Consider the following 18,371-nt stretch of genomic DNA (forward strand, 5'->3'; position numbering starts at 1 on the left):
AATGTTTAAACTGGCATTGTACCCATACAATCTGTTCCTACAAATTCTTTGTTACTAAAAGTTTACACATTACTGAACTGCCAGAAAGCACATTTACATCTTTACAATTGCCTCTTGCTCTCCGCATACAGTATTCCATTATATTTTTCTAGTACACAGCTGAATACAGCAGCTGTGAAATTCAGGAATGCCAGCAACCAATTAGGCTGGCATAAACCTCGTCTAGCATATAAAGCAAGACCAAGCTGCAAATACTGAAGCCTGAGAGCCAAGCCAATCTGCAGCGAGTGGTGGAAGGCAACATCCCTGATTTCTGCTGCATTTTCTAGAGTTGGTATCAAACTCTGAAATGTAAACATGTGCATGTAAACATGAATGTGAATTGTGACAAATAGAAAAAGGAACAAGTGTTTTGAGAAAGACTACATTCACACACACATATCAAAATCAAAAGAAAGTAGAGCCACAGTGCTGATACACCAACTCTTCAATCAGCGTTTCTTTGATTTCTAATGCCTCTCCTCACATGATTAGAATTCACATCACAGACTCAACTTTTTCTGGGAAGTCGTTCCATTGCTATAGTGCTCAAAACTAATGGAGAAGTTATTTGAAAAGCCTATCATTTGTACAACTATGTTGTGTCATACACTGTGTGGCATCTGGCTTATCTCCTACTTAGAAAAGCATGCAGAAAATATTGCTGCAAATACAGCAGTAAGACAACATGGACGTATGTGAAGCCAACACTTTACAGTTACCTTAAATACACATATGTTATGATATTCTCACGCTAATCAATACAAGCAAAGAACATAAACTCTCAATTCCCTCTCTTCCTAGTCATCTGATGAACATTTGACAAACCGAAGAAAGCAAGCATGAAGATCTGCAGAAATAGCAGATAAATAGTCTCTATTTTAAGAGTCCCCAGGGTAGCTATTGGTGCAGAAAAAGGTTTAGGAAGCAGCAGTAAAAGCAAAAAACCAGGGCTAAATCAAACATTTTAACTAACCCTCAACCCAGGTAGCAATGGCAACTGATCACAAATACCAAGCTGTACTTAGATCCTTACTTCTAAGCAAACTGAACATTTTCTGCCTGCAAAAGTTCTCAAAACTACCACAATTTTGAAGCAGTGATCAGTGACAGTACTAAAACCATGGCCTTTTCATCTTCCTAATACTTTTCAGAAACCTAAGTTATCAGCATTAAATATGGGGTGGTGTTTTCTAAATTACAGTCTGGGCCACAGCACTGGCTGACGTGTGACTCAAATCCCTTTGCACGCTCCCAAGTGACTCAAGAAACAAGGCTGGAAGAAGACCACAGCCTTCCCCACCCTTCCACATAATTAAAGTGCACCCGCCCCAAAAGACACTGTACTTGCACTTCTCATGCAACAGTTTTGTGATGTCTTAGAAATATCTTTGAGCCATAACAATTAAAAATTTAGACACAGGCTCTGGATAAGGCCATGGAGAAGAAAAGTTCATAATTTGCACTGTGACCCTCTCATTCCTCCCCAAAAAAACAGTAGCAGGACCCTGACTGGCAGCATTAACTTATGAACATCATATGGTTGTTTAAGCCTTGTCAGTTCAAATACAGGCAATTATTTTTAGCAGGGCCACGCTATAGCAATGTTAACAGACCCAACATTCAGTAAAGGAAACTCACAGCTTATGTTACATCCTCTGAACTTACCACTTCTTTAGGAGCACAAGTGTGTTATATTAGCTTAGGCAGTGGTCTGCTCAGCCAAGCACTTAGTTTTCCCAAGTGCATCAACAGTAGATGTTTCACAGATGAATAAAAAAATTAAGTACAACTTAACATCTGCTATAGAGCCTTGCTGAGGATGACCACTGCAACAGAAGCTACCCATCCCTTAAAGGATTATAATAGGCATTAGTGAAACAGCCAGGATTTTTCTAAGCACGTTCATGAGGGACTAATATGAATGTTATCTCATCTAGAAACACCTGAACATGATTGACCTTCACCCTCTGCCACTTGTATTCAAAAGTTAAAATTGCAAAATGTAGAATTTTCTCCATTCTTTAAAAAATAATAAAACCCCCAAGTTGTATTTTTATATATATATATATAAAAAAATACGTTTAGGAGAAACATGAGGCTGCAAATCCAGAAGCAGCGTTTACCAGAATTACTGTGGTCCAGAAAATTGTCTCCTGCATTATGGGCTCCAATCGGGGCGACTCTGGTGGACAGACTTTCCTGCTCCACAGAGCTCAGGGAGGAAAAAAATAATCCTTTACCCACCAAACCATGTCTACAGCAAACTTCCAGGAAAAAAATCCCAAGGAAAAAGAGAATTCCAGGCTCAGTGTCTCCAGCAACGTCAACTGTGTTGATGTCCCCATTCACGAAATTAACGTTTGTCACAGTCCTCCCTGCCCTATACGAACAGTCCTGCTGCTAAACCCCCAAGGAAAAACTGGCAGATACTAGTGACAGATGTTTCTTTCTCCACAACACTAAATATGCTTGATTTTATTATGTTTCAAAGTTTCATTTATCCACACACAAGTAGCCTTTTATTTTCTTTGTATCTACCAGTTATGCTTCAGTTTTGTTTTACTTTATCATATAGATTCATTTTGGTTTTGCCAGCCTTCCTTATTGTCTTGTCTGTTACCTTAGTTATAGTGTTATCACACTGTCAAATGGGTCACTAAACATACACAGTACCTGCCATAGTTCTAAAGTTCTTAAATATTAAAAATAATCCATGTAATTTTAATTAAAGATATATTTCAATATTTATTTTTGTCAATGACCTCTAGCTACCAACTCATTTTGTTTTATTCTCTAAATTAACACAGCAATACCCAAGTCCTTCAAATGACAAGCACATTACAACCACATCTTACTATCTCTGTAAACCTTGACAATGTAACACACAGGGATTCTGAGAACAGAAACTAACGTTACCCAAATCAAGGTTCCCGTATCTGCCTATGTATTTCAGCTTTGAATTAAAATTCAACTTAATCTACTCTTGCCTCCATCTAAAAAGTTAACAAACTCAGAAAAATCTCCATCTAAGATATGTGATTAACTTCTCTGCAAAAATGAATCAAGCATAGTGCTTTAGAAAACAAAGTTCACAGATGGCACTAACAATCCAAATCGGGGGAGGAGAACAAGACACAGACGTGCCACTGAACTGTGTATAATACGTAGCTTTAAAATACAAACAGCACATGTAATGTCCTTCATACAGTAAATAGGACACAAGCAACTTTTTGGTCCTCCTGCATTCAACGCCAACAAGCCCCTCTACCCCAAACCACTAAATTATAATTCACCGTGCTCACTCTAGCTGAACTTGTTAGCTGTCCTCACTGACCCACCTAGAGCTGCATCCCAGCGCTGCTGTCATGGTTTTTGCTTCTTTAATAATCGTTAAATCTGCGATCTTTTCACATTGTGATTCATTGTTTTTTTCTGCTGACCTTTCATTTTGCAAGCTGATCTCTAAAATTCCGCTTTACATTCAAAACAAGTTTCCTGTGGTTTCCCCAGTTAGAGGAACACTTTGGTTTTTACTTCCCTTCAAGGTAGGTCCTGTTTCTTTTGGAGGTGGGGAGCTGTTTCAAGCACATCACACAAGGCATTATTTCACAGTAGCAGCTCCTCTAAAACATCTTCCCTTTATTTGCTTTCAGAAGCTTCAATTATCAGTGAAATCAATGGCAGTCACTCCACTGGCTTCACAAAAGGTTGTCAAAATCATCTCACCGCCATAGCATTCATATTGCCTTTGTAGGCATGAAGCCACAGCTACATATTGCCTTTGTAGGGGTCAGTGTCAGAGCGAGAGGGGAGACTTGTTTCTAAAGCAGCGCAATTCATAAAGAAGTATCACATCACAACCGCCAACAGATGCACTGATATTTAGGTATTTATCAGCAAGTTATCTCAGCTGTACTGTGCCAGTCATCCTATCATTTTTAAGAGCAGATAAGTTCTCCACATATAACTTAGCCACAGAAAAAGATATTTGGAAGGAAGCACCTGTCCAATCACATCTAATGCATACTACCATAAGTCCCCTAGAAACGCTTCAATAAACAGAACGCATTTCACCTTTGTGTTATCAAGTGGTCTGCCTCTGCTATTCACCCCAGAAAGTTGCACTAGCACCTCGCTGTCAACATATACAAACCTTTTTTCCAGATTACATGTGTGGTCATTTACCAGTCCGTGCTTTCTTTTATAGCTTGTGCAAGCACATTAGTACAAGAACAGTGAGCCTATCTCTACCTGTTTCAATCTCTTAGAGTATCTCCTTTTCCAACACTGATAACCAGAAGGAGGTGCAATATCCCACAGGGGCTCCAGACAGCTTTCCACAGAAGCACTCACTGCAAATAACAGTACTTCTGAAACTGCACCCACTTTTACCCCTGTCAATTCACCCTGGTAGTGGACACTTAAGTTTGTGATTAACTAGAATATCAAGATTTTTCTCTTGTCATTTACATTTACAGTTTAGCACCTCCCCATCTATAGCAAAAGCACATTTACTTTGTGTCACGTTTTACCTCCAGTTGTTTCATTCCGTATTTCCTAATCTTCCTGCATGATATAAATCTCCACAGAGATGATACTTCCACTCTAGAATAGTAATGAAGTTTCCTCAGAACAATGTTACTTTCTGTGTTATGACCAGGAATAAATAAATATAATGGATAGGAAAAATCAGCCAGCCAGTTCCAAAACTGATACTAAAAGGCACACTATGAGGTAGAAATTACTAGGTACGCTATCATCACCTGCCTTAAATACATTACCATTATTGTATTAAACTTCATCTGAATCATTCTTCATAGTATGCAAAACATTTTACTGAAATTCAGAGAAACTTATGGCTGACCTTCCAAAGCCTCTCCCATACTGACACCCCGTGGGGCCAAGCTCAGGGCAAGTCCTCGTCATCGCAGGATGAGCTGCAATCACTTCTGAAATTGATGTTAGTGTGATGGCCGATTGCTCCACAACCTAAAATCCTTTTATTCAGTTATGCTGGTTTTGTTGTTGGGGTACCACAACAGTCAGTCTTTTTATGATGGGGACGGAAGGCAACTCCTATGAGGATTTATCACTTGCTGTCAAGTTAGATTGTGTCATGCTCTTATCAAAACTTGGCATAACCCATGACCAACCTTCTCATTCTCAAGCAGCAGGCAGTACTAAGTCATCCTAGTACTAGAGGACCTCTGTGCCTTTTTTCCAGACCATACCATGGACAGAAACCCCAGGACAACTGGTACAGGTTGGTTCATGTCCACAACACCTCCGGGACAGCACCTTTCAGAGCACATTGCTCCCACCTACAGCACTTAGAGCTCAACCCAGGTCCCTCAGCTGTGCCTATAGTAGCAAGTACCATAAGGCCACAGAAGGAGATCTGCAGAGCAAAGCAGGTGGTGCTGAGGATCACACGTTCACACCACATGTTTTGGAGGGGACTGCGGGGTGCCTAGCACCACAGACTGAACACCTCTTGTTGAAGCACATCACATACATACCTGGAGCGCACCCATCAGCTAAATTTCATCTAAAAGGAATTCAGTGTGCTCAGAAGCCACTTCCAAAGTGAACTAAAGCACAGAATGACAATGTAAAGGGTGATCAGAAGATACACATTCAAAGTCCACTCTCAATCCCAACTGAAAAGCTTCTATAGGTGCGCCCCTGTGGTCCCAAGCAGCATGCCTAGAGCCCTGAGACCTTTTAATTTTTGATGGTTATTCACTTTCACCTGAGCAAGACAGTGAGAAAACTGCATTGCAGCCTCCCAGTATGATGCTTTTAAAGCACAAACAGGAGCGTGTGCTACATATGCCCAGGGATGTGCACGAGAATACAGAAGTGTGATGCTTACTAAAATGCAGAAGGACTGTCCAACCAGTGATAGCCAAAATGATGCAGTTCAGGTCTCTTCTCACAAACCAGTCAAGGAAGTTTAGGTTTCCTATAGGAGGCAGGTCATCTGGTTCACTTCAGATGGGAGCCTGGAAGTGACCTTGCATATGTGCAATGAGAATAATCATGAAACCAGGACGCTGGACTAAAACGAGGTGCAAGATAAATTCACAATCAGAACAGTCCAAACCATTAAATACTTCAATCCCCTGTACAAGAAGATTACAAGCAAACAAGTGCTAATGAAGGAGGGGATTGGGAAAGTGAAGCAGTATTTTCTTTTATGATACAGGACTTTCAAAACATTAGCCAGAAACTTAGACATCTTCCAGCCTGGTGTTCAGTTACACACTGAATTACACTAAATTTGGAGTCTGAACCTTTGGCAAGACAGCTTTTTGGGTAGTCAGATGCCATGACTTCAAAAGGGCCTCTTAAAAATAAGGGAGTACACAAAAAGGGGGCAGAGGACCTTCAACACAGACAAAAGAAAGGTAAGGCACACAGAGAAACATAATCTAACTTATGGGTACACAATGCTAAAACTAGAAGTTACAACTGAAGTAAGAGACACTTATAGTTCTCTAAAATCATCTACTCAATATGCAGATACAATCAAAAAAGAGCCAATAAAACACTGGCCATCATCAGGAAGCTAGAGAATAAAAGTAAGTGTCATTTTTAAACTATAAATAAAACTTCGGTGCACACACATCTCAAGTACTGTGGCACTAGCCTTCACACCTAAAAAAAGATGTCACAGAATTAGAGGCGGTAAAGACAAGGACAACTACGAACACGAAGAGAACGAAGCAAGTAGCTATTAAGGTGGGTGAGATTGCTCACTTTTGAAGGACAAGGCTGTGGGTGGATTTTGTTTAGCTTTACAACCATAAAGGACAAAATGAGTGGAAGCTTATTCACCAAATCCTGCAACACTAAAGCTAGGAGCAGTCTTATAAGGCAGATTAGTTTCAGGTAGATAAAAGCATTAATGTACATTTCTATGCAGCAAGCAGGGAACTGGCTGATTTTGCTTCCACAAGAGGTTGTGGCAGCAGAGAGTGTGAGCTGGGTCAGAAAGGTGTTCAATAAATTCACAGACAATAGGTCTATAAATGGATATTTAATAAGACTAGGCAAAGTTGTATTTCTAATAGCCCAGATAAAATTCTAGATATTGGTGGAAGAGAAAGACTACAGACAGTGGCAAGGCTGACCTGCTTTCCCTACACACCCTCTCCGACTGCCATTGAGCTAGATGAACTATCGATCTGATCCACTGGAGCACTTTTTATGGAAGTGGTGAGCATACTTTAAGGAGATGGAGGAATCTCCAAAAAGGCAGAAACACTTCATAAGCTTTTAAAAAAAAAATCCTGTTCTCCAATTTCAGTAAAAGTCTTATACAGAGAGAGAAAAAAAAATCTTCACTTGCTTTTCATAAAATAATCTTCATTTTGTCATATATTCACATGGCAACCTCCCAAATTTTAAAAAAAAAAAAAAAAAAAAAAAAAGACTATACCAAAACAACAACAATCCACCCATTTTCAACATTCTTGCCAGGTTTTCCAATACCTGCAGGTCCCTTTCATGGCCCATATGAACCCTACCAGTACTCAGATTTGAAGAAGATTACGCAATTACAGCTGCAAACTTTATTCAAATGAGAAGATGACGTTAATGTAGGCCATGATAGTATTTTCTGGCCTCCATCACATTTTTCTTTTACTGTCATTGCATAAGTGATGGTTTTCATTCAATTCCTAGTAATGACATTCACATCTTTGCTATGAGCTGACAACTTGTAAACAAGTTGCAGGAATAGTTCAATGTCTTATTATATGTATTTTTTTAGTTTTGTAAAACTAAACATAATTTGACATCTTCTTGCACATTTAGTCAGCAGTTCCTTGGAGTCCTTTAGAATAATTTTGCAGGCAGCTTCTTTAAAATCTTTTAAAACTCTCAGAATACTTTGTTATATACTTTTACAGATCGAAGTCCTCTGTGTTCAGTAGTAATTTCAATACAGTTATGGTATGTAGGAGTAAAACCAGATTCAGTCAAGTATCTCTCCCAAACAGCACCTGGGTTTAAGGGTTGTTGAATTTTATTTTCTTTTCTTTTCAACAGGATTTAAGATTGTGGTGGATTCAAATAGTGTGGCGAATACCCTCTGCCAAAAGATTGAGATGACTTGGCCAGTGTTCTCCCTCCCTTCCCCCTTTCTCATTTTGTTTGTTACTTGAATACATGGCAGAGACCTCCTTTTCATGATTTTCTCTTCTTTCTCTGAAGCTGCCTATAAACAATAGCTTCTTGCATCCCACAGAAAATTTCTACCAGTACCTTCTATAGATGTTTTCAACTAGTACCATTTGCCTTTCATGACCCACTCTGTCAAATAGTATTTTGTTGTTTGTTTGGTTTCTTTTACTTCCCTTACTTTACAATATTACTTTTGGAAAGAACATTTACCATTACTTAATTTATTAAAGAGCTGCCAACTATTGCTCCAAGTTAAAAGTCAGAAGCATTTATTCTCATACAAGTTTAAAGCTTGTTATGTTTCCCTTATCTTAACAACGTTCTAAAAGATCAAAGCAGAAAGAAAACTTTGAGTAATATTTACATTTTTCTCCATGGTTTGATTAAAGCATATTGTAGCTTAAAAATCATCAGGTTGTGATTTATATTTATCTCATTCATCACCACCTGAATTCCTATCCTACTAAAATGTCAAGATGAACTGGGAAGTTCAATTCACAGAAGTATAGAAGAACATGAAAACATAACCCCAAAATGAAACTTGGAGTATTCCAAAATCTAAGTGTATATGCACTTTTCAAACTGAATTAGTTTCCACTGCCCTCTTCCTAGAGCCAGAGATCCTCATGACTGCATCATTATGCATGCCTGCATCTCTAGCAAACACTTTTACTAGATCCATCAGAAATACACCTCAAACTCCACATGTAGTTCAGCCACCAGGGGAAAGTAACACATTTTAGCGATTGCAAAATGTGCAGCACCGTGTGACAAAAATTCTAGATAAAAACTCTGCAGGGGCACAATCCCTCCACTCACCTACACATTCTCTGTGTTCATCCATTGAAAGCAACTCTGAACATACTATCCTCTAAGTAACAGAAGAGACTGAAAATACTCACACTTCCAATACATGGGATTACACAGAGCTGTCAGTCCCTGATGAGAGCCACAAGAAACTCAAACTTGCACTTCACAAAGCTTCAGTGGGATTACGGATAACTTGAAAGCAAGTTACATTCCCCTGTGTGAAAGGCACAGCTATCCACTGAGAAAAATGAAACCTGAATCAAATATTTTTTTTTATATGCAAGTTACCTGAAGTCACTTTGTTACTGCTAGGGATTGGACAGTAAGTTTTACAGAATTGACGCTGCAAAAGTGGCAAGGAATGCAGCAGACTGGTCCCTTTACAAGTCTGGGAAACTTAAAAGCAGCTTATGCCTGATGCCACCAGAACTGCCACTAGATAAAAACAATAAGCTATACTGAAAGCATATTAATTGACTAAAGCAAAATAAAAAACCTCTACTACCACATTCAAGCCTTTAAGCAGCAAAATCCCTCATTCTTCTTTCTCAAGAGTCAAATAGACGATCAGTGTTACTAAACTACACCCCATTCAAAAAAAAAAAAAAAAACCAAACCTGGTAAAGTGGCTTAATTACTAAATCTAACTGATATTTCACATTTTTTAAAATGTCACAAAGTTTTGTGACACAATGTCAAAATGACACACAGTTATACACAGCTATCTTCAAGAACCTCTACTTACTCCTTCTAACTAAGCAATTCTAAAATTGACTTGGATTCCTAGCAACATAAAAGAACAACTCAATGTAGACTGTAATAGTAAAGTTACCAAAAGTGTTCTCGGCATGTTCTGCCCATGTAAATGAATCAGTGCGCTACACACATTAAAAAAAAAAATAGCATAAGCCTGATAAATTAATTCTCTTTTCCAGGAAAGGTAATTCTAATGTGATTTTTCACACAGTTTTATTTTATCTAACAGATGTAAAATCTAGTTTTTACATATTTAGCAATGACCAAATTCAAAGACAGAAAAATTAACTCCACAGAACAGTTTTCAACAGGGAAATGACAATGCCATCTTTTTAACACCCTCCTAGAGAACTACCTGTGGCTGTTCTGTCTCCCAGGAGCAATTATCAGGCATGGGGAAAAGTGGCACAAGGGAACACATAGCCCCCTGTTCTGCCTCCAACAGTGGCTCCACTTCAGAAAAGCATTTAATACAGGAGGTGTACTTCACCATCTTCTAGTAAATCAACGGTTCATGAATGTTCTAAGGCACAACTGACCTGTTTATCATACCTTCTGGGCACATCAACAAAATGCATTTTTAGGGTATCAGATAATGTCAGTACTGTCTCATAGCTAAACACTCACTACAAAATTCAGAGTCCTGTTAGAGAGGTCAAAGGTGTGGGAAAATCATGTCAATCACCTCTCCATCTCTGTATTGGGAACACTATAGCAAGCTATAGGTTTTTTAATTATTTGAACGAAAATAAAAAATAGTACACAAACAGCAGTTTAGCAACTGCGAACGTTTTAAGGAAAGGAATGTGGACAGAAAAAGAAGAAACTGTGTGCGTACCTGCACATATCCAATATGAACAGGTTTGAGGATATAACTAACAGCAGTTTAAAACAATCTACATCTGGATTACCACAGTTTTAGTTCCCTGCCCTCCCGTCCTCACCTCCCTACAACACATTTAACTAAAAACTAACACTGATGCAGCGGACAGACAAAAGCAGTCCAGAGTTAAACACTTTGAACAGCTATGGAATCGCATCAATAGTCAAGGTTAACTGTAGCTAACTTAATTATGGTAAGTGCCTAACAGTCTTAAGTAAGTATAAAAATCTCTACCAAAACCCAGGAGAAATTGATCCAAACAATATAGCTGGGAACGTTTGTTTTAGTGACTATGTTCAGTTTAGTATTGAGAACAATTTAAATAAAACTCCAGACACCAAGTCACAACTAAACTTGGGAGGTTTGGAATACACAACTGGAGGCAAATTTTTAAAAATGACATTAGAAGAAACTGCAACTATTCCCTCAAAAAAACTAAAAAAGAAATGAAAGGGAACATTAAGTTCTGAAAAGACACAAGTGGTAAAACTGGAAAACATAGATAAGCTTTCAAGCAAGAAAAAAGAATTGTTCATATACCTGAAAGCTTGTTCATGTTTTTTAAATAGATGAACAGATATAATAAAAAGTGTATTACAGCTCCACAAAAACATTCTACCCTACATCTGGAAATACACACTGAAAGCATCTACACTTCCAAATAATTTTAACTATGCTACAGAGGCATTATGAGAAATTAATTATTAAAAGCGAGTATCTTCTTAAAAACTCTCTAAGTTACAAACACCATCATGCCTCACTACATACATTGTTTAGTACACATTCTCACTACTCGACAAAGTTAAGACTGCTTGGGAGTCCTTATTGTGGAGTTCCACATCTTACTTTTTGCATTATGTCAGAAATTGAACTTAACTCTGAGAAGTTAACATAAGCCTTTAATTTATCAAAAGTCATTGAATTGCCCTCCTCTATGGATTAAACATCCTGGGAACATTATTGGTGTACACCACATTTGAGTGTTCACAAGGGGTTGACCACAGCATCCTCTTCCTGATCCTGAGTCCAGCCATACAGCATGAGGAAGACAAGATGGCCCAACAAACAGTAAGATGAAAAAAAGTTTAAAAAGAAGACAAAAACATTACAGTTCATGACATAAGCAGTAAACACTTACAAAGGAGGAACTTAAACAAGAATACAGCAACAAAGCAAGTTTACTCCATTCTGTCACTAATTTCTCAAGTACAAAAAAAATCACAGAGGCACATTCCACAGGTCAAGCCAACAAAAATGCTACAGATTTTGTGCTCCAGAAAAGGAGTTCACCTGCTAAATAGTTCATGCTCTTCACTCATTTCTCTATGTTGCCCTACGGTATAGTGGATGTATTAAAATAACTCAAAAGGCTTATTTATCTCATAGACCAAATGGAAAGAGATACTTTTGCAATGACGTTACTCTTGAGTCAGGCACGACCTCTTCCCAATGATTTATCACCTCTTCCCACCTCAGCAAGGTGGGAAGCCATGCTTGCTGCCATAGCAGCATGGCAAAGTCTTCAGTTCATGAAGTCATAAGAGGAAAAGATGAATGAAACTGGGCCCAGGCAACAGGCCATCACAGACAGTGGGTGGAAAGAGCAGTAACTTCATCTACCAAACAGAAACAAAGGATAGATTCCCCCACAACACGATAAGAGCGGAAAAAACACGCAATACAAGCAGTGCAATCTTAGTAGCCATATACAGCTCTAAAGACATTATTGCCAGTATGTAATGCTGTATTAAACACGCTTATGGAACAAAGATGAGAATATTCTCTGAAGATTTGGACTTCAAATCTTGTCATTCAAATGCTATTTATACAACATACAGACGGACTACATAAATATCTGAGTCTCTGCAAGTTACAGTGAAAATCCACTTAACTGCATAAGAAAAGCTGAACATTTCAAAAAAAAGGACACAGACAATTTGACACCTCCTCCCGGTCAACACTTCATAGGAACAAACCCCAGACACTCTACATGTGACAACATCAGAACCTACACCAGATAAGTAAGCCTAAATGTTGGACTCATTAGCTCAACCAGCAATTCCAGACTTGAAGCCCTGCGTGTGATCTGGCCACCATGGAAGGACAAAAACACATTGTGTCCATACAGCTTACATACAGATTAGGCGATTGAGTCGATTTAAATATGGTAACAAAAAAGTCTTAATCACAGGGAACTAACAGATCTATTTCACCAAAGGAAAGAGTAAAAGCACATTACCATTTAAATCTACCCTCAAGAGCTTGTAAAATAGGGTGACTACCCAAACCTGAACAGAATTTTTATAGCGTCATTACACCTTCTATCCTGCTATAAAATCATTGTTGCTATTGGGAGTTGTACGTAAAAATCAAGATCTTCACACAGGATTACCCAGAATACACAGGACGCTACAGACCTCTCAACTCTGAGAGACATAAATTTCATAAAGTTGGGCTTCAAAGAAATACATTACAGCCCTTACCATTACAAAAATTTAGTCTCATTTGTGTTTGAAGGCAAAACAGTTACCATGATGTTTTGGCAAGCCTAAGGAGAGAGGAGCTGCCAGCAGGTTTTTGGACTAGACGGATTGTCTTCGACCATGACCAGTTCCAGATGCTTCAGAGACAAGTGAAGAAAATTCTTAAGCAGGCAATTACAAAAGATACAGCCAGAGGCAAGATTTCTTCCTACCTCCCATCAGTTAGAAGTTATTTAAACTACAGACTCAGGTGGAACATAAACTACCTTTTATGGTTGCTTGGTATACTTTTTTTAAAAAATTCTTAGTGTAAAATTGGATAATCCTACCATCCACACCAACATCTCTCTTAACGTTCTGCTATGCTCCTGGTTCCTCTGCATAACCATACCTGGTCTAGTCTCCTTTATCAGTTTTAAGTTTTCTCTTTCAAACACTGACAGCTCTCCTGTTCTTGTATTATGAAAAAAGGGGCACAAGCTCATGACCTTTCTTTTCTACACCATCTGATGGTTAATCTCTAAAAACTCACCATTTCTCCTTTCTTGAAAGTTCAGCCAAATCTCTAGTCCCTCTTTCAATTACAAGAATGTCCCTTCTCCTCATGCCTTTCACATTATTTCTCATAGTGAGACCAGAACTGTGTTCCCCCTCGGCTTTCCAAATGAGCAAATATAGAATTAATTTCTCTGTCCTGCCAGGTAGTATTTCAGATCTGCAAAGACAGAGAGAACTAGAACAGCCTGAGGAAGAAATGGACAGAACACAACTGGACTGAAAAAAGTAAAGGAAAAACCCAATTCAGCCTACTAAATGAGAGATCTACCCTATTTCATCAAAGACTGAATTTATTAAAAAAAAAAAAAGCGAGATATTCTTTCTGCAAGTACTTATATAGGTCTTTGTTATCATTAATGTGATAATGCACAAGAAGTGAAGAAGTTCACATCTAAAGCAGTGGCCTACTACTATCAGAGTAAAGGGAATTCATCAACAAACACCCGTATTTAGACCTCAACAAGGAGTATGTTCTGGACAGGAGCATTACTGTGCAGGTCTCTCAGGTACCTTCTGGCCCCCTCTCTACTTCCCCAAGCTTCCATGTGATAAGGCACAATTTTCAAGACTGGACATGCAGTCCATTCTTAGCAACTCACAACCTAAAATAAACATATCCTTTTCTGCTTCCAAGATAGATTACCAAGGCATATTTCAAGTAACATCTATAAATTACCCTGAAATAAGTAGTAAATTTCAGTATCAGAAATTATTCTAAAAAGCCAAACTAGCTGATCACTTAATATGCTCTTACACTGCATGAACATAACTAGTTATTCAAATTATAACTGGAAATATTATCTGCAGCTCATTTATATCAATGTTTACCCACTGAGAAAAAAAACAGATGCAGAGCAAGCAGCTCGGCAGCATCAGTCCTCGAAAATGTTGGTTTTTATCCAAACACTGGTTTCCATGTGTTTCTGGCCATGAGTTCTAACAATGCTTTTCATTTGTACAACATCTATTTTCTATTCAGTCCTATAAGAAGTCTCTCATGAAACACTTAAACCTAATTAGAACTTGTCAGAAAGACAGAATATGTAACTTTTCTTTCCAGAATGTTCTGGTCTCATTCTCACATTTGCTGTGTTTTGCATATCTTTGCAATTGTCTTGTACTGAACAAGTATGATTTTTAACCCTGATGCTTCATCCAAAAAAAAAAAAAAAAGCTATTCTATTTTTATTTAAAGAAAAATAGAGTTATCTGGAATTAATAAAGCTCTGTATTCAGAAAAGTGTTTAAAATAACTGGTGGACAGATGGGAAAAAATGCATCCTTTTCCAAATGACCCCATTAACAAAGTAAAACTTTATTCTTCTCTGGATTCAGCAAATCAGACAGGTAAATAAAAATAAAAATTAAAGAATTGCTACACCTACTACTCAAAATAATAGTTAGTTTTAAAAAAAGACTCCCTACAGACAAGACAGCATGTGAAAAAAAGCCCAGACCAACACACGCCTTTCTCCAAAAGTTTCTTGAATGGTTTTATTTGTGCTTTCAGCCAAGGGTAGCCCTGATTCTACCTAGGATACAGTTCTGGGTAGAGCAGATCCAGGTAGCTCCCTATTAGTGAACGAGAAGATCACAAGTGAAGACCTCTACTTCACCTTAGCCATGCATTTCCTACACACCAATACCGTTGGGGTCACTCCCTCTGTGAGCTATTGGAACTCACAAATCCTGAAAAAAACCAGACCCAAAAGTCTTTTACTGTGTTTAGTAAATTAATGTGTTAAATCATCAGAAGAATCATTGGCCACACTGGACGGGAGTTTGCAGGAACAAGACAGCTGACAGAGGCACAGGCAGCAAGACCCTCCTCCCCTTGTTAGAAGCTGCTAGATCAATTTCGATTGCCTGTGCAACCACAGCCCAGGTTGGAAAACTACCTTCCGAAAGGCAATGCAATCTAGTGCTAACTGTCCTGCGATATCTTTCTCAAAATGCTCCCATCACTTACCTAGGACAGTTTTTCCTACAGTTTAATGGGGAGAGAATGATAGAAGGCTGCAGTAGCCTGAGCCAGAATAGGGCATCTCCTCCTTCAGTCCCAACAGAAAACAAGCAAGCCTCACAATAACCAGGACCCACTAACTCTGGTACGATGCTGCAGTCTGGTTGCTCACACAAGGACCAAGTTAACACAAATGCTGAAAACCCTACAGTTTGAGCAACTGCTGTGAAGGCATCCTCCTAGTATATTACTGATGTGTAATGTTTTTAATGTGCTGCATCACATGTTTAAGTGATACAGCAAATATATAAATCTTTCACAGTAACAAAAACAAGTACGGTTATGTTCAAGAGTTACTCCCGTCACTTCTGTCATTAGATATGAGCAGAACCCTGCAGAGGGAAAAAAAAGCAGCAAAACATTCTCCTTAAGATTGTATGCCTTATTTTCCAAAGGCATAAAATCCAAACAAAACCATTTATTAGAAGTTCACACAGCCCTCAGAAAAACAGCTTTACAAGTTGCTACAGTGAGGTTTTCTGAAACCCCAGAGAGAGATCTGGAGGAGTTATGCAAATAACTGCCAGACCTATCAGATTCTTCACGTGACACATAAGCCATTAAACACAAATTGAGGGGTTAGTTTTACTATAGTGTCCAGCCAAAACCAACCATTATTTTATTGTAGGGTTCCACTGTACTATGGGACACAAGACAAGCTCCATAAAGCTTGCTGGCTGCTTGTTTCCTGCCTCATGACAAAACCATGCTAACTTCAGTACCTTTGACCTCCAGACCTTTCTTCCCTTAGAAACGTCTGCTTATTCTTTAGCAAGCTTCTGAACCCTGGAGAGAAAACAACAACAAAACAAAAAAACCCAAAAAACCAAACCAACAAACAAAAAAAAAAACCCCACCCAAACAACTTTCCAGAAAATCCCAGCAGAACCCCACCCCAGTTTAGTAGCCTTCATAGATCTCACAGAGGCCAAGAACAGATGACATTCCCAGTCATATTAAAGAACTGCAGTCACAAGTGACCTGCCACTGATTCAGCCAGTGAACTTCCCATTTCAGTTCTCTCCTACCAGACAAATATGAAGAGTTAGCACCCTAAACCTGACACACACGCCTCCTTTATTCACATGTATTGCTAGACAGCACTAGACGTCCTCCTCCCAGGAGATGCTGGGCAAGATGAGAAACACTGGATCCCCCATGGAGAAATAACAACTCACGGGCATAAATAGCAAGTGCTCTTATATTTTCATTATAAAGAGCATCTGTGATAAGAACATCAAGCTTTTTTTCAAGTGATGGAGGTGTCCAAAGGCACTTCTGTCGGGACATACTGTCGTGTCATTTTTTCAGAGCAGGGCTTGTACGCCAGGGCAAACAAGAAGTTATTTCTGTACGTTAAAGGCCTTTTCCCCCCTCCATCACCTCATCCCCCCCCTAAGGCCTTCCCATGTCCCTGCCAAAACCTCCCCGGGCTATCCTCCCCACCCACGCCCCTCTCCCCCCCCAGACCCCTCACCACCCCCTCCCACAGCCACCCCGCACGGCTCACTGCCCGCCTCACACCTCTCCCGTTTTCCCCTCCCCCTCCTCAGCCCCCGCCGCCCCCCCCGCCTTGCCGCAGCCTCCCCGTCCCCAGCGGCGGCCGCCGCCACCGCCGCTCGCGCCCCGCGCAACCGCCCTGCGCCGCCAGGCGCGAGCGCTCCCCTGACAACCGCAGCGCGCGCCAGGCCCGGCCACTCCCCGGCCCCGCGCACACAATGGGCCCCGCGCGCAGCCCCCTCCCCACCCCCCTCCCTGCGCCGCGCACCGGGGCGGCGGCGCCCGGCCGGGGTCTGCGGCCGCTCCGCCGGTCCAGCCCCTCCCGCCGCCCCTGCCCCACTGACCATCGCTGCGCTTGATCTCCACGTAGATCCCTATCTGGATCTTGCCGAAGTTGGCCGCTGCCATCGCTTCATGAGGCAGCCGGAGGGAACAGAGGCGCTGCCGACCGGGAGCACAGCGGGGCGGGTAGGGCGCGCACAGCAGTGGCGACGGCAACACTGACCACGGCGGCTCTGGGAGGGCGGGAGGCAGGGAGAGAAGGAGGGAGTGACGAGGAGAGGCAGGAGGGGGAAGAGAGAAAAGGCGCCGGCCGGATACGACAGGCAGTGCCAGCTTCTGCGCCTGCGCGCCTGGCCGCGGCGTCAGGGCAGGACGGGCTCACGGGGGAGGCGGGGGCAGAGGCGGCGCCGCGGCCTTCAGCCGCCCCCCGCCCCGCGCTCCCCGCTCCTGCCTCGGCGGAAGAGGGCGCCCGCGCGGCCCGGGCGGGTCCGTGGGCGGGTCCTCAGCCGCGCCCCCTGTCACGGAAGGGCCGGTGTCTGGCCCCGCGGCCTCTGGCAGCCCCGCCCAGCCGCGCCCCGCCCCTCCGTGCCGCCGCAGCTGTCCCCTCGCGGCAGCCCGTCGCGGCACCTCGGCCGGGCTGGCGCAAGACGGGTGCCCCCGGTGCCCTGGGGCCGGCGCTCCGCGGGAAAGCCCCGCTCCTGGCCGCCTCCCCGCTCGCCTGGGCCCGGGCCCTGTCCGGGAGAGGTTCGTCCCAGCGGCTGGCCGCCTGTGCGAGCCCCTGCTGCTTGGACCTGTCCCTGACTTGGGAGCACACAGGCGTGCCTGTTTGGCACCAGATGGTGAC

The 18,371-nt window shown here is 41.3% G+C and overlaps 1 protein-coding gene across 4 annotated transcripts in view; it reads right to left on the minus strand.

The window, feature by feature from the left end:
• Positions 1-17,971, minus strand: part of KIF2A (kinesin family member 2A) — a 58,830-nt gene extending 40,859 nt beyond the window's left edge. Inside the window, exon 1 of one of the 4 annotated variants that reach the window (XM_075739421.1) lies at positions 17,590-17,971. In XM_075739421.1, the coding sequence (XP_075595536.1) occupies positions 17,590-17,653 (64 nt within the window). In that variant the 5' untranslated portion in view covers positions 17,654-17,971. The remainder of the gene's footprint in view (positions 1-17,589) is intronic. The other 3 variants (XM_075739422.1, XM_075739424.1, XM_075739423.1) reach the window with 3 other exon arrangements.
• Positions 17,972-18,371: the final 400 nt, after the last annotated feature.

This window comes from Balearica regulorum, chromosome Z, assembly GCF_011004875.1.
Source record: "Balearica regulorum gibbericeps isolate bBalReg1 chromosome Z, bBalReg1.pri, whole genome shotgun sequence".
In the NCBI taxonomy this organism is placed as follows: domain Eukaryota; kingdom Metazoa; phylum Chordata; class Aves; order Gruiformes; family Gruidae; genus Balearica; species Balearica regulorum.